Source organism: Musa acuminata, chromosome BXJ2-9 (assembly GCF_036884655.1).
Source record: "Musa acuminata AAA Group cultivar baxijiao chromosome BXJ2-9, Cavendish_Baxijiao_AAA, whole genome shotgun sequence".
Classification (NCBI taxonomy): Eukaryota; Viridiplantae; Streptophyta; class Magnoliopsida; order Zingiberales; family Musaceae; genus Musa; species Musa acuminata.
Window position 1 is genome coordinate 12,947,471 of NC_088346.1, and position 24,842 is coordinate 12,972,312.

A 24,842-nucleotide genomic window follows, 5' to 3' on the forward strand; every position below is an offset into this window, starting at 1 on the left:
AAAATGCCAACAAAAAAGAAAAAAATGATTATTTCCATAACAAAATAATAGCAACCATCATAAGGAATGAAAACCTTGTAATAAGACCAAGCATCCACTATTTTGTTCCTTCAATGATATGCCTACACAACAGTTAGATGATAACAAAATAATAGCAACCATCATAAGGAAGCATGAAAACCTTGTAATAAGATCAAGCATCCACTATTTTGTTGCTTCAATGACATGCCTACACAACAGTTAGATGATTCGAGTTCAATAATGAACCACAAGCCTGAACACTAAATAATAACAGTTGCACATAGCTGCAAAATCTCTAGCAGAACCTTGGATGCAAAAACTTCTATAGCCACTGTGAAGTACAGTCAAAGCTTTGATCACAACAGCATAAGAGCAAGTCACAGGTTTTCTCTAGTGACAAAGTTGCTAACTTTGGCACAACATGCTATTCATTGACATAGCTAATGGAAGCTAGTAGATCGATATAGTGGGGGCTAAGAGAGACATGGCAGATGAAAACCAATAGATCATACATAAAGGGTAAGAGAGCTAAAAGAATAACTGGTGCATCCAATTTTCTAAAAGTTTGTCTCATTAGCTGTAAGAAAAGATCAGAAAACCAAAATTTGGAGCTGCAGTAAATTGATAATACTATTACAGAAAATGAAGCAAGCAGAATAAATAGGGAATAAAAAAATCAATCACAAGATCAAAAAAGAAAATACTCGCATTTCTTACCAGCTATTGATAGGTTAGAACATCTTTCACTGTTTTGCTGGGATAAAATGAAAAGATGTTCAGCTTGTAATAGAAGAAAAAAATAGTGATTTAATGGTGCCAATTTTATCAGTAATCATCAGCAGAGCAACCAATATGACAAGCAGCAATATGATCTGCATGGACGACCTTAGCTGATGGAGTTGATTCAGTCTGGATAGAACTAAAGGTTTCCCATTAGGCACATAGAGCAGGAGGCAGAGCCAAATCTAAAAATATCAATCATCAGAAGATGAATGCACTTACTGCACAAAGGAAATCCCAATTTAAATCTAAAACTATTAGGCTCAAATAACCATCATATTACCTGCAACCTTTTGAAAAAAAGTCTGTTGGCTGCAGATCCAATACTGCAAGAAATGTAAACTTATATAAAAAGATGGATTCCACAATGATGTAACATGACATAACCAAAAGGCCAGCAAAGTAAATTTCTTTCCCATTAGTTCATAAGGAATTATTCCAATGCATGCCATGTTTTGACAGAAATTAGTTAGTGGAGAAAGAAAGGTCCTTGATAGAGCCCTTCCTGTGAAAGAATCCATAGATAATCCAAACATTTGGACCACAATAGTAAAGAACATTATGGAGAAAAAACTTATCTTGATCTTATTATTCTATACAAGGTTGTGCTTGTATAAAGGAAGTTATTCCTATATGTGGTAATAGGGGTACGATGTACACAAAGTAGAGAAAGTGAAAGATTGTTATCTAGACTCAGAAATTATTGCAATGACTTATCAAAAAGCTCCTGAAGAGAAAAAAATAAATTGAGAACATAATTTACTTGTTAAGAAAGGTAAAGGTGGCAAGTAGATTCCACTCCACTCCTTCCTATTAATGTACTTCAGATAAGACTACCGAACATAAATAAGGAGAAGAGTAATCTAAAGAGCACTTACTGTGATGTACATAAATATATGATGAACTGATAAACCTCTTGCATAAATGTGGTTTCCTCCCTAGAAAAGTATACCAATCAATAGTATTGACATGAAAAGATCAGTTATCAGACAAAAGATACACACACACACACACACACACAGAGAGAAAGAGAGAGAGAGAATGATGAATGTTGAGCATGACGTGAATTATTTATGTGCAAACAAAATGGCAAAGTTAGTTTTCTGGACCACAATTAAAGTGTAAAACATCAGGGTTATAAAATAGATTCCTTAAAAAATATGAATTATCAAACAGCTAAAGCTACACTATACCTGTTGAATAAGAACAGTTGCTAGCAATAAAAGAATCAAGAAAACAAGCACTTTTTGTTATTCTTGTGATTGATACATGTGTAAAATGCTATACAAACAACAGCAGGTTTTAGAAGTCTGGTGTAATATAACTGCAAATACCAAAGGTATGTTTACCTAAGAGTCCTATTGTATTTATAACTATTATACAATCAAAACAGCAAATTAATCAGTGAACTGAAATGAATATCACACAGAAAAAAAAACAAATGAAAAGCAATAAGAGAGACAATTCTAGGAGAGAAGTAAAACTTAATTCCCGTTGGTAACAACAAATAACCTGGAAATTTCATATCTCATCAGTAGCAAAAAAGGCCGAAAAACACCACAGCATTGCAGTTTATGGATTCTGCTGGATGTAATGATGCTACAGCTCTAAAGATGGAAGGTAACAGTTCAATAATAGATGCCTGATCTGTGGAAGCAACATTTATAGAACCATACCTTGTGTTGCTCCATTGAATTCTCACTTACTTGATCAATCTAGTTGCTGATAAGGAAAGATTCTTACCTTCAGAAACTCGTATTCCAATTCGTAAAGTACATCGCTAAAGTTTTTCTCACTAAAATCTTCTCTTTGACTCAGGATCAATAATTTGGAGTTAAAGCATTTTTTGGCAATTCAGAGATCCCACCGACAGATAATTCATCATGAGGTTTTTGATCCCTCAACCATTAATAAGTAATAAGTAGGCTTGATACACTTTCATTGGACTAATGCTTTAACTGTGAATTTATCGGACGAGGTTTTGAATGTTTAGTAAGTAGAATTGATACCCTCCACCGGACAAATATTCTTGGGTGTAAAAATTATCAGATGATGAATTCTCTCTGGAAATTTGATTGAGAGGGTTTCGAACTTTCGATAATCTAAGACCAACAAGAATACTGAATGTTGTAATAAACACTTTTTGCTATCATCATTTAACGTTTTATGAGTGGAAAACTAGTACCAAAAAGATATTTTATCTACAAAAGTACCAAAAAGATGTCTTTACCCACTGAAACACTAGACAAGGATTATACCCCAAAAAGAAAAGAATTTACTTGTGATATCAATAAAACCTAACACAGATAAAATTCAATCAACATAGTCCAAAGGCTGTAGAAGCAAAATCTAACATATTTTAACTTCTTTCAACTAAATTCACGGTGTGTTCCTGGTTCGATCTCAACAAACCAATGAGAGATCAGTCGTCGTCGGAGTGAAGTGACATATCCTAGATGCGAATAGAACGAAAAAAGAAAGACACAAGATAGAGGGTGGGAAGGGGAAGAGCGAAGCGGTCACTGAGTGCCCAGATATCCTGGAAGTGTTGAAGCCTTGAAGATGAGCTGGAAGTTTCGACTGGTCGGGTCCGTCGGCCAATTGATGCGGGCGGCGCGGACCAGCCGCTCCATGGTCAGCGCCATCTGCTTCGGAGGAGCCATCCACGGAGACCGGCTGCTGGGGCTGCGTCATCATCTCTCCGCCGCACTGGGCCGCGGTTCAATGACAAGCGTTCTTCCATACGATGGCGGGGAAGAGCCGAAGAGGAAACGTGCAATTCTCGAAAACATCGACTCAATCAGTTGAATCACAGTGGAGTCCCTATATTAAAAATGATAGTTATGTGGGGTCTAAATCAGAAAACAAGACATTATTAAGGACCTCATAAAAAGAAAGAAAAAAAAAAAAACCGTGCTCGAACAGTGCCTACTTTAAATCACATCCGTTCATCCAGACGTTCACCAATCTCACAGTCCGATCGATTAGAAGTACAAATTCCTGGTGGAGGATCGTCTCCAATCATGCTTTAAAAGAAAATTCCTTACTCAGGGCATGAACGGTCAGATCTCAATTCACAGATTCCAATTAGCGATACTCTCCAAATTTACTTTTAATACCTCATCCCCATGGCCGAAGCGGCAACGCCGAGCTCGGGACGTCTCGATCGGCGACTAGGGTTTCTTTGGGTACGTAAATCTTGTCGAAGCCGATCCTTCTTCTGCTCTTCCTTACCTCGTTCGATCTGTTTATAGGTCTGGGTCTGTTCTTCATTCTTTGTTTCTCATGGCAATATGCGTTGGATGTCGTTCATTTGCACTCGGAAATGTGCAAGGATTTCGAGTTTCAGGGTGTCTAATCCTTTTCACATGTAACCTAACTTGATTCAGGAAACGAGTTGGTTTTGTTGTGTATTTTGCTCTTTGGCACGGACATCCTAGATTTTGGGCAAATGCCTGATCTTGCCCTGCAAGTTTGATCTGGATCACATTCTGTATTAGGCGGATTCGGCGTGGTCTGTGGTTAATGTTTGTTTCGGTTCTCGGTTTGTTAGATGGTAATCTTGCATCTTATAGCAGAAGAATTAGGAGGGAATAGACTGCGCAATATGTTTCTCTGTTAAGCTTAGTTTCCATGAACATTTCGATTTCATAATTTCTATCTGTTCTGAGCTCTAAGTAACTCTACCTGCTTCTGAATAACATGGCGAGATTGATCATCTTGTTTCTAGAGGTGGTAGTGAGCAAGGCCGTTCAGCTGTAGAGGGGCTTCTTTGGGCTTTTTACTTGGCTTTTTATGTGAAGTATAAAGTGAATTGTTTTGTGCTTACTATAGTGGATCATTTTCTTTTCCTGATGGCTCTAGAATAAACTTTCTAATCATTTTTTTCTTCTAATAATTTGATGATTGTTGGTGGTGATTTTTTTCTAGAGGTGGTGGTTTTTTTCGAAAAAAGGAATTTATTTTTTTATTCAGAATTAAGACGATTACAACCCGTGCTTGTAGCATAACATGCAAAAAAGGAAAAAAAAAGGATCAGGCCATTGATCCATCCATAAAAAAGAAGATTTGGTAGAGAGCGCAAGTTTAGCCAACCAGTCTGCGCACCGGTTGCCTTCACGAAAAACATGAGAAGTTCGAAAGTCCACAGAAGACTTTGATAACCCAAAAATCTGACATGTAAGGTTGAGGAGAATCCAGGGAGGATCTATCTTCCGGGCTAAAATGTCCATGATAATCTGGCACGGGTGCTGTTTTGTAAAGAGTGTCTATTGTAATCAAAGGACTGTGCTTTGCCATTTTAGTCAGCTGGTGGGTGCTGCTTAGCTAATTGTGTCTTTTGTAATATAGGACTTAGCTTTGCCGTTTTAGTGGTGCAAAGATATACCCAGGCAAAGGCATCAGATTTGTTCGATCAGACTCCCAGGTAATATTTGGAAGTTCCCAAGGGTTTTCATTAATGATGGTTGTATTCATTATATCATAATGCTGCTTTCCTTTTTGTAGGTTTTCCTCTTTGCCAATTCAAAATGCAAGTCGTACTTTCACAACCGGCTGAAGCCTGCCAAGCTCATCCGGACAGCAATGTACAGGAAGCAGCATAAGAAGGTACATTGTTCATATTCTGCTTATCTCTTGGATGAGAATTACAGGGTTAAGAATTCAATTCCTTTGAGAAATGGAAGACCTATTTGAAATTATACTTAATTTTATTTTGGGGCAAAACTTCTTTCAAGTTCCTGGAAATTTGCTAGTTGTTGTCTTGCTTTTTCATCATCTAATTTGTTTTGTCTTTCTAATTGATTGCTTACAGTTGCTTATTGAAATATACTGTTTGATGTTTTTGAAATCCTTGTCTAGGACATTCATGCTGAAGCTGTAAAGAAGAGACGTCGTACTACAAAGAAGCCTTATTCAAGGTCAATTATTGGTGCTACTTTGGAAGTCATTCGGAAAAAGCGATCAGAGAAGCCTGAAGTTCGTGATGCTGCTAGAGAAGCGGCTCTGAGGTAAAGCTTTCAATCAAAAGGCATTCATATTAAGTAGGATATCTAATCTCCATTCTCTTAGATAACTAGTGTTTCCCAACGCTGTAACAATCTTCCTATTTGTTTTCAGATTGTAACTTGTTGGAGTATTTTAATATTTCAACAATATCCTTTCTTTATGCAGGCTCTGATAATTGTGCTATAAGTACAAGCAACCTCACAAACAATCTAGCACTTGCATCTCATCTATAAATATCATTTTAATGCCTTAATAGCATTTCACTAGGGCTTTTAGGAAAGTTTATCTGGTCATCTCGGTCCAAATTAGTAATTGTAAGTAACTTAGTATTATTGATGATCAGCATCTATAACGAACTTACTTTTCGGTATAAGTGGGAATGTTGAAAAGATCAATCTGTTTCCCTAGCGAGGAACTGAAAGTGGATTTGTTTTCCGTTTTGTACAGAGGAATCAACGGGTTAAGAAAACCAAGAATGAAAAGAAAGCTAAGAAGGCTGAGCTAATAGCTAGATCTCAGAAGAGTACTCAGACAAAAGGCAGCATGGCGAAGGCTCCAAAAGGCCTTTAGTTCGGTGGCGGTGGTTGGAAGCGATGAATCATAACGTTCTGTTCGTGTATCCGATTCTGCTTCATACCTTTGTGGAGTCTTTAACTGTCTAAATTGTGTAACCTTCCCTACTTCTAAACAATTTTCATGATGGTAGCGGCATCTGGGAACTAACTGTTCTTGAAGGGAAATTTTGGTAGTCTAATACCAGTTTGCTTTGGTTGCTTTGCTCTCATACTGTTTGTTACATTTGAGGTTTTTGTACTAGTTATGCTATAACTGGTGCGATTTCATTGTATCCTAAATTTTGGTGCTTAGTGGTTGTAGTTGTTCTGCGTCAATTGAGAATTATTTGGGATATGATTTCATGCTTTTTCATAAGCTAAGGAATAATGATTCACTCTTGAGTATTTCACTTCTAATTGGCTTCAAGAATCCAAACATATATCCTATAAAATGTGTTTATCCTTGGTGATCAAAATGCATGTTCCACTACAAGGTTGAGTGGATGCTTTGTAAAGACATGTTGATTGCACAACTAGCCCTAGGGAGTTCTAATTTTCAGTCTCTCTGACTCAATGTATCAATGCACCACATATCGGTAAATGCCAGACTTAATTCATCAACAAGGAACAATCACTTCATGGCAAAGGTAGCAAAAGGCTGAAATTAATTTGTTTTTAGTAGACTGATAGTCCTCATTTTGGCAGTTAAGGCTATGATGTCCATTAAGCATGATAAACCATGAATTCCATTTGATGATTAACTTCACTGATGATTTATCTTCTAATAGAACAGAAACCTCTCAAGTAATTTTCCTGTTATAAACCATGCTTTGATTAATTACGGCTACATTGTCAATCAAAATTTCGGACAAGTACAATACTGCAAGAATCTGCAAGAATTATGATACCATGGTAATGAAATATCACACCTTAGAAAGTAATATAACCAGAAATTATAGAGATAAATGGGTCACTTGGCACTTACAAGCAAAAAGATAACAGAGTATTCATTAAAAAGGAAAAAAGGTAACAAAATTTAAATATATAGAAAATAAAATTCAGTCAAGTAAAAACTACCCAACAAACACTAGGAGGCCAAAGAATAGTCAAAAACATAAAAAAGGTAATCCAATCAAAATTAAATGAAAAAAAAGCTTCCTGTGAATCCCTAAGTCATTGAACATACCAAAAGATGCATTCAGAGGATGCAGATCCTACCTCACCTTCAATGCCTACCATGGCCGTGCATACAATATGATATTCCATTGCTTCTGATCCTCCCTGCCAACTAACAAATAATTCCATGCCACCATTCAAAGATCAAACACATCTGGGGCGGTCGTAAGAACTGTCACAGAGAAGCCAACGGATCCAAAGTTATACCTCATTCATATATTAAAAAACTGGTGTTGATTCATCGATATCTTTTTATTTGACAGGTACAAGACATGAATTCTTTCACATGCTCTGCAGCAAGATAACATTCTCTTCTGCCGTCAACCTACATTTACGATAAACCAATTAGGAAACTTCAATCACCAGAGTCATAATTGCAACATCTAATGAAGTTGAACTTTTCTTCTACATTAATGGATGGCATAGTATAGAATCAAAACATCTCTCCAACACCCTAATTGGCAAGAGGACTGTAATTCAGGTGAGTATAATGAAGAAGGAACATGCTAAGTTGACGCCCACACTTTGAAATCTTGGCCAGCCCTTGGGGACGTCAGGTCGAAAAAGTCAAAGGTGGATGAAATAGATTTTTTTATAGATGAAATTATACCTTGAGCTTCAAGATTTTCTCATCAGAAATTAGCTCTCTGACTATCTTTCATTCTTGCAAAAGACTTTCACATCCACTTCCTGTAGTTCCCAACATCAACCAATTTTTCATGTGGACATGATATTTTTTCTGCATGTTGGCTTCCTCTGATGAAAACATTGAACATCACTGTCATGAGGAAGCACAGCATCACCACTGGTTCCAACAAGAACAGCTTCCTCTGATGCTCCACTTACATAAACAGAAATTTTAGAAGATCTTGATCATAAGGTTTACTCAAGTCATTATCATTGAGAGAGTTCACTCACGAAGCAGAAAGAATCTACCCTTCTTCAAAGTCAAGAATACCTGAATGATGTTTTGGGACATAACCAATCATTTTTAAGTGCCCAGACATCTCATGCAGAAGTTCATAAATCCTGTTGAAGTAGGGATGTGATCCATCTCTTGATGTAAACTCGTGGACTGCTCCATCCACTTCGATAGAACTGGCACCTGGCACATTCATCACTCCCCTCTCCTTCATCATCTTCCTCAGCTTAGCAACATCATCCCACATCTCATGTGCTGCATAAATATTAGACAAAAGGATATAGTTCCCGCTGTTGTGTGGCTCAATTTCAACAAGATGCCTTAAAGCAAGTTCTCCAAGCTCAGCATCACCATGGCTTCTAGCAGCAGCTAGAAGAGCTCCCCATATTGCTCCATTTGGTTCAAAAGGCATACGTCTAACCAGATCTCTAGCCTCTCTCAAACAACCTGCACGGCCAAGAAGGTCAATCATACAACCGTAGTGTTGAATTCTTGGTTTAATCATGTACTTCGAATAGATGCGGTCGAAATACCACCTCCCTAAATCTGTTAGTCCGATATGGCTACAAGCAGATAGGACAGCCAGGAAGGTAACGTCATTTGGCTGAACATGCTCTCTTTCCATCCTATGGAACAGCTCGAGAGCTTCAAAACCAAGCCCATGGGAAGCAAACCCTCCTATCATTGTGGTCCAAGTGACCACACTCCTCTGCTTCATATCCTCAAACACCTCTAAGGCTTTGTGAATGTATCCAGACTTAGCATACATGTCGATCAGTGAATTCATCAAAGGGATGGTTTTGTACAACCCACGCTTGCCTATAAAGCTATGTATCCATTCCCCCAAATCCAGAGCGCCTAAATTGGCACAAGCTGAGAGCACGGCTAACAAGGCCACCTCATCTGGCTCGATACCACCTTCCAGCTGCATCCTCCGAAACATGGTGATCGCCTCATCCGAACGGGTCGCATCAGCAAAGCCGGCTATCATTGTCGTCCACGAGACCACATTTCTCTTAGGCATTTGTTCAAAAATGTCACGTGCGCTATCAACATCCCCGACCTTGACGTAACCCGCCGTCATTGCATTCCACATCACCACGTCTCGAAGCTGAAATCCGTCGAACAGCTTGCGTGCGTCGTTCACTTCGCCACAATTGGAGTACATGACGACAAGAGCGGTCGAGACGTGGATGTCGGCATCAAGTCCGAAACGAGTGATCTGGCCATGGACTTCTCGGCCCAATTCAAGCATTCCCAGATGGGCGACGGCCTTCAGCACGAAGGGGAAGGAGTACGTGTCCGGCCTCAAGCCGGAGCCTTGAATCCTGTTAAAAAGAGACACGGCGTGCTCGGCGGAGTCCGTTTGGCAGAGGCATCGGATCATGGTGTTTAAAAGGTAGACGTCGGGGCGTTCAGAGCGGTCGAAGGCGAGGAGGGCGTGGCCCCGGAAGCCGAGGGAGGAGCAGGCGTGGAGGAACTTGGCGAGGAGAAGGTTGTCGCCGGCGAGGCCTCGGGCGATCATGAAGGCGTGGGTTTGGGCGATGTGGCCGAAGGTGGAGCATCGGCTCAGCAGGGAGAGGAGATGCGGGAGAGGAGCCGAAGCGGGAAGGAGGAGGGATGAGAAGCGACGAAGGGACTCGAGTCGCGCACGCATTTGGGTCGCAGAAAAAGGCTGGGAGAAGATATAAATAGAGATGGATAGACAGCGGGTCATGGTTTATCGGATCCTCCGGTTCAGTGGACCCGATTCGGATCACGGAAGTTGGATTTAATATCCGTTAGCATTATTCCTAAATTTGAGGTAAGCGTGACAGTGGATTAGTCATATGCGAAGTATCAGTCTATCTAATCCACCTAAATATCGTAAGCTAATTTGATGACTCTTGAATCGATCGTCTATCTCTAATTTGATATCCAAGTTATATCAATAAGGATGAAATGGCTGATGTTTCCCTTGTTTTTTGGATTTTTCATCCCTTGTTGGTTAATAAGATTAAACTTTTTCATATTTTATATGACATATTTCATAATAGTTGGATATAGACTTATAAATTTGAAGATTTTACTATCATGCTTACTCAAAAATAATATTCACCACATTGAGGAAGATTGATTGATCGTAATGGAAGGGGGATACGGGTAGTTGAGTTCTTCTTAAAATTAAATTATTTATGTGAAAATTATTTTGGAATAGATTACCAACCAACTATATTTTTAGTAGAATTTTGTACTCTCAATTGAACATTTATTTTTTTTGTAAACTTTTCTTAAACTCTCCTTAGCATATCTTCTTGAAACATATCTTTGCTTATAATTATCAACTAGTTAGCACTAGGTGTACTATAATTTTAAACCCTTCTCCTATTAGTTGTATTACTAATAGTTATTCGAAGGACAATATCCTCCCAAGGTAGATGTAAAAAAATTAAATAATCTAATTGATATTTTTCTAAAATTTGTATGGCTCAATCACAATAATCACATATGTCATAATTTTCACTATCAACCCTACTCTTTATGGTGCAAAGTTGCTGCCATGATAAATGATTTTTATCCAATTCTATTAGATACAGATCAAATCTAACATGAGAATATGACTTTTGACACTACTAACTTGTGTTCTTTTGAATATATCCTTAAAATGTGATGGTTCTGTTCACTAGGTTTCTTTGAGTGCAGGGATATGACACATCATCAAAGAAACAAATAAACACTCTATAGCTGTTCGAAAATATACCTTCCCAAAATAGAAACAAGAAAGAAGTAGAGTGCATTACAATCTTGGAAGCTTTGAAAAGAGAGAAAGAAGATGGCTTGAAAGCCTTGTGGATTAAATTTGATGTTTCGGAGGTTCTCAATTGGCAAAATAGAACAAGCGAAGTCCGTTGGAGTCTATATATATATATATATATATATATATATATCTCAAGAGTTACCTGAGATTCTATTTCTGGCACAACAGCTTAAAGTATCAAAGTTCTCCTTTATCAGTAGAAATGTAACTATTATGACACATGCTCTTGCCAATTTTGCTTAAGCAACTCCCCTCATGTCCGGGGAAGTAATGTTGCTCTCATTTTTCCTAATAATTTTATTTTTTTATTGCCTTCATGACCTTTAATTAAACACAAGATTCTTAAAAAAAAAGAATGTACGTAAATTCAATTTGGATATGGATTTAGACAGAAAAATAGATATCAAAGTTCGGATTCAAGAACCGGGAATAGATATTAGTCAGGATTGAGATGATTGGGGTTTGACTGAAATTTGGTAATACCTAATCTGCTGCCATTTCTAAATTCATAAAAGTTAAAGAGGTAGTTTAACCACACAAAAAAAAAAAGGGCAAAAGCAAAAAAGCCAACTGATAAAAATATATAATTTTGCTTTCCTCTTATATAGAATGCAACATATACATATATTCTCTTGTTTAGTGAAAAAACAAATAAGAGAAGTCAAGCAAGTAGTGAAAATGGGATTGTTTAGTTAAAAACAAAGAAGACAAATTAGCACACAAATGATTTCTAATGGCATACGCGCTTCCGCTTCTTCCATTGTCTGAATAAGCCTCGCGTGCCAAACACTCAAATGAGAGAGGTACTACTTTAATTGGTACACTCAAGAAATAATCCAATTTGTTCCATGAGACAATTTTTCATAGAGTAAAATTCTCATCAGTACAGAGAACGACTCCTTGGCCTTTGATTACTATATGAAGGAGAGTACACACTACTCCTTTTCTACCAAATCTTGCACCACAAATAGATTGACGGGTGATCCCATAGAAAGATACCTGTTAGTTCCAACCTCTAAGAATCCTAGTGAACCTAAAAAAAATACAGCCCAGAGAAAATTACTCCTTATAGGTTCACTGGCAACATAATGTACACTCGACTGGTACTGCCTACAAAATAAGTTACAGTTTGCTGTCAGTTGGTAACACATTAGGAAGCCACACAAATAATCCACTCGCTTGCTGCGAGATTAGTAACGAACTTGATATGATTTATCTACACGAAGACCATCTTCCTGATAGAGCAGATAATTCCAATGTGCATCTTTTCCTTCTGTATTCCAATTATTCTGTCAACCTAAGAAAAGAACATGATGAGCCCCCGAGGGCTGCAATGTAGTTGGCACAGCAACACTCAGTATGACTATTTTCTTTTACAAAATTTGACTTGTGAAAACAGGTGCAGTTCGTTCATGCCTTCTTTGGGATCAGCCTGTATTTTCATGAAAACAAAGGATGTGGTTAACAACAATAGATTCATACAGACCAAAATAAACAATTAGTGTGTTAGATTATACAACAGATGAGCAACAATAATGACAATAAATTTTCTTATCCATAAAACAAATATGATAGTATTAATAGAACTTATTATTCTTTGCATATAAATACACAATGAGATGAACCTGAGAGTAGCTAGCTGTCAGTATTCCATTTTACAATGCCTTATCACTTATATATACACTTCTTTGTGGTACACTATCTTGCTTCCCATGTAATAAAATAACTAGAACTCAGCACCTTGAGGATCAGTCAACAAGCTCATTTTGACTAACTAATATAAGCAAGCACAGAACAATTAGCAGCAATAACTGATCTAAGGCAAAAATAAAGTATCCAAGAAACTGACATTCCTAAAAAACTGCATTTCTAGGACTCGTACGAAAATGAAAATACAAAAGAGCAGTGGATTCCAAAATGTAAATCTTCAACAAAAGAACAAAGAAAATTTGATTTCAGAGAGGCAACAGACACTGATGATACCTAACTAGAAAATCAAAATACATTGAGCAAAATAATTCAAACGATTTTCAAGTGGAAGAGACCTAGTGGATTCCACCCATGTTACACGTTCAAGTGGAAACACATCTCTTCCAAATGACAAACAAGTTAGAAATTGAGTTAATCTTCATTATTAAAAAACCATACAATATATAACATTGGGGAAAAAAAGTGACATCCAAAGGCATCAGTTTGCAGTCGATTGCCCAATGTCGTGCATGAGAATCCCATGATAGTGTGCCAAAGGTTTGCAGGACTCAGAAAAACAAAGGGATACAGAACTTAGTGCACACACTGATTAGTATTCTAAATCAAGGATTTAAATATTAGTCTATACTGCATACTGTTTTGGTATTTGAATCCTTGGTTTGACTCACAAACACAGGTTAGCATAAACAAGTGCAAAATCATGTGGAACAAGTTCATGCATTAATATTTCAAAGACAAATAGAGGGAGGAGAAAAGTCTCCATCAAAAGAAACTAGGACTACAAAAGTGAATAATAAAGTTGCTGAATTTGTAGAAATTGATTTGAATAAATAATGCACATATGTCAAAGGTTCTTAATAAGGTCAATGACACCTTCAATATGCAAGCTTTTGTACTTACCCACAAGAATTTTCCTAAATGCTCGAATTTCTCAGATCGTCTCCAAATTCCAAATTCTCTTTTTCAAAGACAAGTCAAAAGGAGATCTAGTCAGTTCCAACTTCCAATTACTAAAGTTGGGAAGTGATGAAATATACTGTTCAGAGATACCAGGAAAAGAAGCACTGATCTGAAGCAAGACTACTAGACAAAATGAATAGCCTCTAGCATATTGCACTCTAAGGTAGGAAGTCTAATCTTATATTAAGCAGACTGTCGTGAGTTGAGTAACTACAATATGCAACCATGGATAATTCTGGTTAGTCAAAGCATGTGGAAGGACTCTACAAGGACAGGTCCAAGTGACTACAAAAGCTCCATGACAGAAAATGATTATGCCCATTGCTCTAGACTTCATATTAAGACTCAAATGTGCTAATGGTGCTACTCGAGTCATCAAAGTGCTCGCACTTGGGACAATGCCATGCCAAGGACATTCGCCTCTAGATCTTCTATCAACTACTGCAGACCTGGTCTGCACACTAGCACCAAAGAACCAGCACATATGAAAGATCAGAGTGGTGTAATAGTTGATTGCCAGATACAGTTTGTCAGAGCATGTGGAAGAATTGAAACAAGTGCAAAGCTCCACGCTAGGAAACGTATATGCCATCAGTTTATAACTTCAAGTTGGCAAAGACTGTATGCGCTAGCAGTACAAACCTGAGCCATCAAATTGCTCGACCTGGCAAAATTCCATGTCAAGAACATATCTATGTGACATTCTGCTCTAGGTCTCATGTCAGCTGCCACAGAACCGGTCTGCAGAAATTACCATCAAAGAACCAGTATGTTTGAAAGATCAGAGTGGTTGTCACAAGTTTTAAATGGAGTCTAGTGGTTACGCTGGTGATTCATTTTTAAACATCTGCTGGTAGGACTAGAAATAGAGGAGCTCAAAAACACATGTAGCAAAAATAATGACACAGCAATACTGCAGTATTTTCTCTTAGCCAGTTCTAAGAAAAAATAAGATAACCAACCTTCAACAACCACCTGACCATTGAGCATGTTTAATGAATATTAAGTTCAATAACATTTCATCCTTCAGCAGCTCTCCTATAACAGTATTGAGATTGTGCTAGAATGCGAAGTGGAACCCTCATGTCTGAGAGAAAATAGTAGGAAATTAAAGTTCATAACCTTCATGTGCAAGTGTCTACATACTTGAAGAATTAGAATTTAGAATTGATATTGCAAGGACACGAATAACTCAACTAGTTAAATAAAACAATAAGGACACTTAGGCTTACAGTGCTTTGATTTAATTTCCTTTGCCAGCAGCAGGATTACGACCAAACTGAATGATTATTGGTTTTCCTTTGAACATGTATCCATTAACTAGATTCTGCACCATAGTAGAATAATTTTAGATCAAGATATCATATATCTCATGGATTAAAACAAGAAATTGGAGTTTATAGGAACTGGAACATTTCCTGGCAAATTCTCTGTATCATTTTATATAATTGGTCTAAATACCATAATGCATGTCTATATTGCAGTTTTATTCCCCACAATATCTAGAATTCAGCACCAAAAAATCAAAACTATCAGTAGACTACTAGCAACACTTGTAACCATAAGAGTAACACTGACAAAAGAGGCAACATGAGATAGATGACCAATAGAACAAATACATAACAATTAATTTGGCTACAGAACGGACATATAGTGTCATAGGTACGCACCAATGCATTCTGAGCAAGATCTACAGATGGAAATGTCACGAATGCTTGACCCCTCATTCGCCCTTCCTGTTATACAAACATCATTTTAAACGTAAGGAACAAATAACCTAAATTTATAACACCTCAACATTGTCAAACTCGTATCTCAGCATTAATGGTTAACAATAAATCAAACAACATGAATGAACAAAAAAGAAATTCTGCTTGATGCAGTATAGTAACAATTGATATGACTAGCTACAAGTATAACAGACCAACGTTCGCAAAGAAGTTCATGATGCTCCTACGTTAAGAAATGCATGATATCTATGTTATCACCATATTCCACCCTATTATGTGGTATGAAGACTTCAAAGTTCAAACCATAATGGTAACTAGGGAAGTGCTGATGTAATATAATGCAAAAACCTCAACAGAACCCTATGCTCACTTTAGTAAAACTATAGCGCATGCCTTTTCACTGCAAGAAAATAATCAAGATGCAAATCTGTCTGGTACAAGGGCATAATTATTTCTTTTGGTCTTTAAACATATTTATTCCAATCATATTAGAATTTTAATGTGCAACACTTTCCATCACTTGATTTCTACAGTATAGAAACCAAGTAGGTTACTAGGATAATAATTTCCAAACCAGTACTTCTCTTACCACTGCCAATTCGCTAATTTATAAAATCATTCTACAATCACGAATCAGAATCTGCACTTATGCAGAACAGCATTTGAAGTTCAGCATCATGTGTACTCATCAAACACTCAGGATTTAGGAACCTATCAAAACCTGATTATCATCCTTGATTCCAAGTTCCAACCACAACAAAAATATAAGAATTGAATCTCCGCGTTTGTGTTTTAGTTCCATTTCTAGTATGCCATTTTTGTGTTTCCTGATGTTGTTAAACATCAAATTGCAATAGCAAACAGGACCAGCATGTCCCTATCCCATAAAGAATAACAAAAGCACAAATGCACCACCATCTTTCCAAATTTCAGTAAGGTTGACCAAAAAGGGTATAAAGAAAAAGAAGCAAGATAAATGTCCAGATCTTGATCTTGATAAATATTTGGGATGAAACCATAGAACCAAAAGATTGAAAAGTTCATGTTATCAAAAGAAATATGCACATATACATATGACTCTGACCTGCATTAACTTAATATTGAGACCAGCTCTAGCACCTTCAATACTTTCAAAAAGTGACCCTGCAAAGATTTGGTAAGTGACAAATACATATTAGCCATGTGACTATGAAATATGATGAAGCTAGATTCACAAATACCTAAAAAGGTTCTCTGATGTGAAATGGAAAAGGAAATGGTAAGGAATCCTCCTTAATATCCAAGTTGCTTCAATTTTACTGACAGCTTACCAAATATATAGTAGAAGTCATCAACAACCACATCTTTTGACAAGTTTTTGATGTACAAGACATTTGCAGGATTTCCAGGAGAATAGTTCTGCATGATTGAAGCAAATTATTATATGAATCAAAACATGCAAAAGAATTGTGGTCTAAATAGGATGCTGCCTTCATTCATTCAAGATACACTCATCCTAGCAACCAAATACAAATTGAATTTTCATCAAGTTTACAAAGGTGGAGAATCCAAAGGAATAACAATGTAAGAATCCATTACAAAGACATTAAACCAATAAAAGAAAAAGCAAGAATTGGCCCCTTTAAGCACAAATGCACAATAGGATTCATTAAGTGAGAGTGCCTTCACATCTTTATTAAGTTTGTGCTTAAAATCCAGTCAATTATTTCAGGCCATAGCATGCTTCTAGTTGAAATGACAAAAGTAATACAATCAATAGCCTACATGTTTCTCTGCTTCATTGTGAATGCCATAGGAGTACTCGTACAAATACCCAAACACAGTATTAAAAAGCATATCTGCAATAGATAGTAGCACTTATAAAAAAAACTTAAAATAACAATAAGCACTTATGAAACAAGGAATTTAACCAAAAAAATGAAAACTAAGGACTATTGAAGATCAAAAATACAAATTAGAATAAGATGCATGTGATCATCATGCATGGTTCCAAAATGAATTGAAAAAAGGGAGTACACTAACACAGGTTGTTAAAAGAATAGGGAGAATTTATCAGGATAGTAATATGGTTAGAAACAAAAGCTGGTTTTACCAAATTCAACTTAGAGATCTTACAGCCTAATTGGGATGAAAAGACAAAATAACCTAACTGCATATGAAAACAAAGCAAACCCTCTTTGTCCTCTCTGACATAATAACAATTTGCTAATCATTGTAGATTTGTTTTACAACATAAGAGGGATAATGCTCAGATGAGTAAATGGGTAATCATCAGAAGTGCTACTCATGCCATATATAGGATGAGCATGCAACTGGCCAGTCGGAACAGCTGTCTTAAAATTCAACAGAAGACCAGAACAAATATGCTGGTTTCTTAATCAATACCAAAATCGCAAAATGCAATAATTTTGGACATCCACTAGACCAAACACGAGTAGATGAAGCAACATTGTGGGGATGATTGTCTCACACTGAACTCAATTTGCTTTTATTTTCCTTTTCAAGTGGCTGGGTCGTTAATTCAAATACCTACATGCAGAAGAGTGTCAAAAATAGAGAAGGTTGTGGTACCTTGAACATGGGAAGAGATAATATCTCCTCTGGAGGCAATTTCCCACTCTCTATCTCTTGTGGTAATGCAAAAACTTTTTGCTCCAAAACCTGATTAGCTGAGTCTGGTTCCTTTGTGCTGCCACTATAATCTGTAGTCTCCTTAGTTGTTGGCTTAGGGGTAACCTTAATCTGCAATCAGTCTAATGTTTCATCATGCCCACCTAAGTATAGTATTGAGAAGCATGTGTATTGTCACAAGAACAAGAACCTGTAAAACAGGATTTTTCTTTCTAATAACTGGAACCAAGGAAACGGGTTTTAATCCAACGTCTTCATGTGCTACACCTTTATCAACTGCAGGACCGACAATTACTTCTCGTCTCATACGCTTTCGATTGCGACCACTCTCAGCATCTTCCTAGGAAAAGGAAACATAATGACAATAGGATAGCCAGTGGTTAAGTAGAATTCTTGCACCATTATGGTAGAAGAAACTAAAAGTAAATGACTACTTCTGATGATTCCATCTCAGACTCATCACTGGAGAGATCATTCAGATTTGGTTTTGTCGATGTTGTAGTAGGAGGCGGTGGAGGTGGTGGAGGAGCAGCAGCAGGAACTGGGGGTGGTAAGGGTGGAGTAGGCAATGCCATGCGAAATGGAGCTGGAATATTCATTTTGTTCATCAAATGCAAAACCTGGAAAAAGAATTATGGTGAAAGAATCTATAATTTGATAAATCTGTAAATTTCTGTAAATTCTAATCAATATGTGGTGGAAAAATTGAAAATGTCAGAGACCATTCCAACCTGAATATAAAAACGAGGAACAGCAATAAGGGCGTTGACCATATTGGTCAATATATTCCCGTCAGGTGGTGGATATGCATACCTACAAAACAGACACACAATTGATAAACAGATTTTAAAGAGGAAAACATGTTATATCCAGAGAAAACTGGAAAGTTTTATATTGTTGCAGTGTCAAGAATATTGTGGGTTTATTTTAAATTACTAAACCATATGATGAGCTAGATGCTACTATCTAACATATATAGTTGCATTTGTAATGACTGCTAAAAGAATACAACAAAAGACCTAATGGTTTTAAATTCTTGTAGAAATGATGATACAGGAAGAAACATGAGAAAGTCATTATATTTCATAAACAATATGCCCTATTTTTAATTTACAAAAACTCAACCACAGCAAGGGACATCATAGTATGTCATTCAATCATGAATCATATAGGAAAAGTCATGATCAAAGCAATAGCTAGAACTTGAGATATAAATCTAGCAAGAGCAATCATGTGCAGGACAAAAGAGCATTCAAGGAAAACTCGAGCGAGACCACCAATGTCAGCGAGCCAAATCGTGGATGGATAAGGAAATGTCAATCTCAACATAAGATATGTATCTTAGGTAACCTACTTCCACATTACCTCCCACTTTCTTACCTTTTCAATTTAACCCTCCCAATCTAAAACTCAATGATATTCAACACTAACTTTTAGATTATGAAATTAAACAAAAAAAACACATTAAGCAACTAATGAGTTACATAGGATAACAGACTTTTAATCATGAACATCATACTCGAGATTTGGTGGAAAAGGATAATCCACACCCAGCCTAGGAGCAATCGGTTCACCAGTAGATGAGTTCTTTTGTGTTACCAAAGATTCATTTAGATGGGATGTTTTTGCAGATGCTGAATCCTTTGCTGACTGACATTCATTTTGTTGATCGGCATTCTTCAAATTAGCCCTGCCTGCTCTCTCGACTGTTAAGACTTTTCCAAGGAATCTCAACCTGAAAAAGTCCACCCAACAACAATAGGAGAGACGGAGCAATCAAAAAGGAAAAGTTAGAGAGGTAGAGGAAAAACATGAGTTTGATTTTAGAAAAATGAAGCAGAAAGCAGAAGCGCTACTTCTTCAAGGCCCAAAATGTCAAAAAGAAATAAGATTAACAAGGATCACCAACAACAAATTAGTTAAGAGGATCCACCTGTTCAATTGTGATTGTGCTTGAGCAGCCAGCGCTTCGTCCTTGAAATCCACAAAAGCGCAATTCCTTAGCCTACAAACAGAAAAAGTTTAAAAGGAACTTCACCAAAGGAAAAGGAACATGTGGTAAAGTGGATACACTTAATAGGACTTATATTTTCGAATGAGCAGTTATGCTAACTAATGTGAACGATAAAAATAGGTCAGTTTCAGTAAGAAGGCATATTAACTGCATTCAAGTCAAAATAGTTTGCAGCTTTTGAGAAAAAATAATAAAGCTTAAAGATATAAAAGAATCATTTATCAACTATTTTAACGAGACAAAGGAGCATTCTTTTTTTTCTTTGGTCATCCACAAAAGTTGGCTCATTTGGTGAATGAAAGAGCTCTCAATTCAAGAAGTCCTTGCATGATCTCAGGAGTCCGCAAGTAATTGTGCTCAACCAGTTTTACTTCCATCATAAATGAAAAGATCCCTCTAATTCCAGCCTCTTGTATCCTTTCTGATTAACAGTCTCTTGCTTTATCGTTGGTTCCATATACAATATACAAGCATAAACTTTGGAAATATATAAATCCAATATCCCTTTCTTATAGAAAAAGTTATGAAGCAGATTCCCATTATTTGGAAACATCAATTTGTTTGAAAATATTAATTAGATAGGAGTAAAGATATTTTCTGGTAAAATCAGATAAAGATAAATAATGTTTTAGAAGCACCACCAAGTGGTTGAGCAGATAGAGATATTCTAAAGTTGGTACATCACCTTGCAAGAAAACTGCAGCCAACTACGTTTTTCAAGACAACCTGTCTTCATCAGCCACTTCCATGAACATAAATTGGTAAAAGGCCGACAATTTACTTGATAATTTTAAATATCACAAACAAGAACAATATTTTTAAAGATCTTATTCGGTAATCTAATATACTGCTGCTGGGTGGCAGAAACACAGAAATGACATTCAAAAGGAAAAAAAAGAATTAGATGACCTCTTTGACGAAAAAATTTGGAGACAATAATGAAACAGAACCCAGTTGTGTTTAATTAGGAGACTGAAAAAGAGGAATCCATGGACAATTTTCTGATACCTGGTTCACTTGGTAACTCCCTAAAACAAAATAATTGCAATCATATTATGTCTCAGTTCATAATAGTTGCCTCATGTAAGAATATTGTGCCCCTCTCATGTAAAACAAATTATGGATTGTAACTTCACGCATATGTACCATTAAAATTCTTACATTATCTGTAGCACTGATAACCTGGATTGTAGCTTCACGCATATGTACCATTAAAATTCTTACATTATCTGTAGCACTGATAACCATTAAGTTTAAAACATTGATCATTGAAGATTTGATTACCACGGTTATAGACATATCCAGCATCAAATGATTCAAATCATTCCTAAACTAGCAATTCAACAACCACAGTCATGGACATATGCAAGTCCAGCACCAAATCATTCCAAACTAGCAATCCTCTCTCATGTTCCAAACAGCACCAAAGTCATACTATTCTTGCTCCAGCTGTATTTCTGTTTGTGGTCCTGTCACTTCTCAAGTCACCAAAATATTATCCAACAAACATGTAGGATAGATAATCACTGAATCTCCTATGTATAGGTCTTATCCTGTGTCCTTCTACTGGCACAGGCTTGTACAAATTCACAGGTGAGAATGATCATTCCCTATCAGTAGTAACAAAAGAATATGCAAACACGACAGACATGTAACTAGACATTCTGAGTCCGAGGACAGGTTGGAACTCAAGGTTTCAAACTTTAGAAATTGCAATATTAGTTAATTCTTTCTTATTAATACTATTATATAGGTCACAACAGTTTGGTATTTAAAGTTGGCCTCAGACTAGTGCAAAAGTAGCTAAACAAAAATTGTATTTAATTATTTTCCTGACATTTAAATTCATAAACACCCTTCACACAAGTCGAAATTATCTTCCCTACCTACGAATAGCTTGAGTTAAAAATGCCCATTACAAATAGATGCAATTGGTGCTTCAATCACTAGATGAAGAGAGAGAGAGAGAGAGAGAGAGGCATTACCTAGTATACTCTTGTATAAGCCTATTACCGTTTAGAATCCCAGCTTCTCAAAAGTGGTTACTATGTTCCTCATTGTTCCACCATTCACTTCCCGGCACACTAAGTTCCATAATATATGCTCTCTTATGCAGATTCTAAATGAAAAATAATGTGTAAGGATCATTCCTTTTTGGAAGACAATACTGATCCCATTCCCAACATGAAATCATATAAGCTTATTGCTCTCCTTGATCCGTGCACAACCTGTCATCCTTAATATCTTTGAAATGACTAGTAAACCTAAACACAAATTTTTTAGACTAATTTTATTAAGAAAATTTACCGAGAAACTGGCAGGAGATGAGCAGAAATCCACATATAGAAATACTGCTTCTTTATAGAAACACAAACCTATTGCTTCCTAGAAGCAAACAAACAAACTAATACCGTTATCTTTTGAGAGTTTCCTATTTCAGATCATCTACGACCAAATAGACAAGAGTCAGGAACAACCCACAGATGTCTATTATCAAGAACACAACATACGAACCAAAAGTCCATCAAGTCATAATCTCAGACGAGAAGTCAGACATTATGGGCTTTTGATTTTCCCAGATCAAATCAAAGACACGGAGTAAACGAGGGGAACCTGGGCAGATATGACCTCCCACAAGCGCATGGGGCCGACGGAGGAAGCGCCGTAGTGAGAAAAGAGGGGAGAGAGCACGTCGTGAGGTAATGCTTCCGGCAGATGCCGGACCAGAAGGGTCGCCGCCGCCACCCCAGGGGCCCTCGGCTGCGGGATATAAACTAAATCCGTTCTCTTTTGAGAAGTTCCTCTTTCAGATCATCTAAGACCAAATCGACGAGCGTCAAGAACAGCCCACAGATGTCTATTATCAAGAACACAACAAACGAACCCAAAAGTCCTCAAAATGACAAGCTCAGCCGAGAAATCAGACATTATGAGCTTCCGATTTTCCCAGATCAACATCACACGTAAGGGACCAAAGATACGGAGGAAACGAGGGGAACTGGGGCAGAAATTACCTCCCACCAGCGCAAGGGCGGACGGAGGAAGCGCCGTAGTGAGAAAAGAGGCGAGAAAGCACGTCATAAGGCATCGCTTCCGGTAGATGCCGGACCAGAAGGGTCGCAGCCGCCGCGACCCCAGCACCACCCGAGGAGCCCTCGGCTGCGGGCACCGAGTTCGGCGGCGGAGGCGGCGCCATCCGTGGTTCATGAGGCGGCGGTGGCGGAGGGGTAGGATGGAAGGTTCTCGACATTCGCCCGACGAATGGCTCCGCTTCTAATTCTTCGTCTTCTAGGGCTTCAACTTCAACTACAGCCGGGACAAGAGAGGCGGAGGTGAAGTCAACAGGGCGGTGTCTGGACTCCGGGTGAGAGGGATGCATTGCACGTGATTTATCGTGGGTAGTAAAAGTAGAGAATCAGCCAATGTCCATCAATTAATGGGCCGAAGTCCAAATTGCTCCATCTCGGTCCGCTAAGGCCCACATTGACCGGCCCTGTATCAGGTTTGACCATTGTAAGATACTTGATGTTGAATCCATGGGATCTGATTAAGATAATTCATTAACATCCTGAAAATAATCAATATGATTCTCAAGCACACATATAAATAAATATACATATATATATATATATATATATATATATATATATATATATATATATATGCTAGTTAGAAAAATTATATGACTAATTCAGGTCGCATCAGACAACATAAATGATATTTTGTATATAATCCAGTGGGATGAGAATGAATTGGATGGGGGCAAATTAGGTGAGATTTTCTTCCTAATTTGTTGAATGATAAATCATAATGTACCAACTATTTGAAGTCGATTATATGGATAAAGCTATATAAAATAATATTTCAAGTTAAACAAAAAAAATTTAATGTTTCAAGCATAGTCAATGCAAGTCGACCTTTTTTAACTGTTTCATTGTTTCCAGTAACGATAGGTGAGTGAGATACTGCTCAAATCTTTGTTCTTTCTTATACTGTTCTTGCGATCTAACCAAAATCCAAAGTAGATGTGCATTAATTGGCTACAACTGCATGCCTAACTTAATTTCTAATCATCAAGTCATCTCCATGTCAACCCTACAAAATTGCTACCCCGAACAAATCAACTTCCACTTGACATGACCATGATATGACAGTCCACCGCTGAAAACTAGTCCCACCTTACCAAGAACTAATGAATGGTTGGCCAACAAAAAGGTGTCCCTCTCACAGCCACTCTGTCACCGTTCTATGCATTCTCCCATAGAATGGAGTTGTTGGGCAAACATGCAAGCACAGGGAAAAGCAATTTTTTGCTTGCTTCCACACCATCGGAGACTGAGCAGAAAGACCAACACAAAGGTTTTTTATTGTTTGATTGTATCAGATCTACTTATAAATCATCAATTATTTTAAGTATTGTTCGATAAATTTTCATACGATGTCAAAGTAGTGTTTTCCTAGCAGAATTCAACACTATTATCAGCATCAATAACATCAAGGACTGATTGTTATATTTCTCATCTGCAAATGGCTACTACCT

General features: G+C 37.3%; 2 protein-coding genes and 1 pseudogene across 14 annotated transcripts; 1 reads left to right on the forward strand and 2 right to left on the reverse strand.

The window, feature by feature from the left end:
- Positions 1-709: 709 nt before the first annotated feature.
- Positions 710-10,134, reverse strand: LOC103998253 (pentatricopeptide repeat-containing protein At5g56310). 6 transcript variants are annotated; one of them, XM_065125867.1, is made up of 4 exons: positions 8,149-10,134; positions 7,746-7,863; positions 7,586-7,650; positions 3,139-3,624 (listed from the first exon to the last, which is right to left on the reverse strand). In XM_065125867.1, exon 1 carries the CDS (start codon positions 10,115-10,117, stop codon positions 8,471-8,473), a length of 1,647 nt encoding a protein of 548 aa, XP_064981939.1. In that variant the 5' UTR covers positions 10,118-10,134; the 3' UTR covers positions 3,139-3,624; positions 7,586-7,650; positions 7,746-7,863; positions 8,149-8,470. The 6 variants fall into 6 exon arrangements, with proteins under 6 accessions (XP_064981935.1, XP_064981939.1, XP_064981938.1 ...); XM_065125866.1 differs by having other exon boundaries at positions 7,581-7,650; XM_065125863.1 differs by having other exon boundaries at positions 710-3,624; positions 7,581-7,863.
- Positions 4,933-6,592, forward strand: LOC103998254 (ribosomal protein eL24 pseudogene; annotated as a pseudogene). The gene is given in 5 exon segments (NR_165359.1): positions 4,933-5,074; positions 5,152-5,227; positions 5,308-5,409; positions 5,662-5,810; positions 6,256-6,592. The product of NR_165359.1 is annotated as a ribosomal protein eL24 pseudogene, transcript variant 2 (transcript).
- A 1,955-nt stretch (positions 10,135-12,089) lies between the features above and the next one.
- Positions 12,090-23,653, reverse strand: LOC135623202 (U11/U12 small nuclear ribonucleoprotein 65 kDa protein-like). Of its 7 annotated transcripts, XR_010491299.1 has the most exons (15): positions 23,317-23,652; positions 20,222-20,293; positions 19,808-20,023; positions 19,020-19,101; positions 18,723-18,908; positions 18,479-18,628; positions 18,229-18,399; positions 16,968-17,055; positions 16,742-16,800; positions 15,598-15,663; positions 15,160-15,254; positions 14,890-15,014; positions 14,570-14,668; positions 13,868-13,925; positions 12,090-12,689 (listed from the first exon to the last, which is right to left on the reverse strand). XR_010491299.1 is itself a non-coding variant. In XM_065125871.1 (12 exons), exons 1-11 carry the CDS (start codon positions 23,550-23,552, stop codon positions 15,171-15,173), a joined length of 1,410 nt encoding a protein of 469 aa, XP_064981943.1. In that variant the 5' UTR covers positions 23,553-23,653; the 3' UTR covers positions 12,090-12,689; positions 15,160-15,170. The 7 variants fall into 7 exon arrangements, 2 of the variants coding, with proteins under 2 accessions (XP_064981943.1, XP_064981945.1); XR_010491300.1 differs by lacking the exon at positions 14,570-14,668; XR_010491298.1 differs by lacking the exon at positions 13,868-13,925.
- Positions 23,654-24,842: the final 1,189 nt, after the last annotated feature.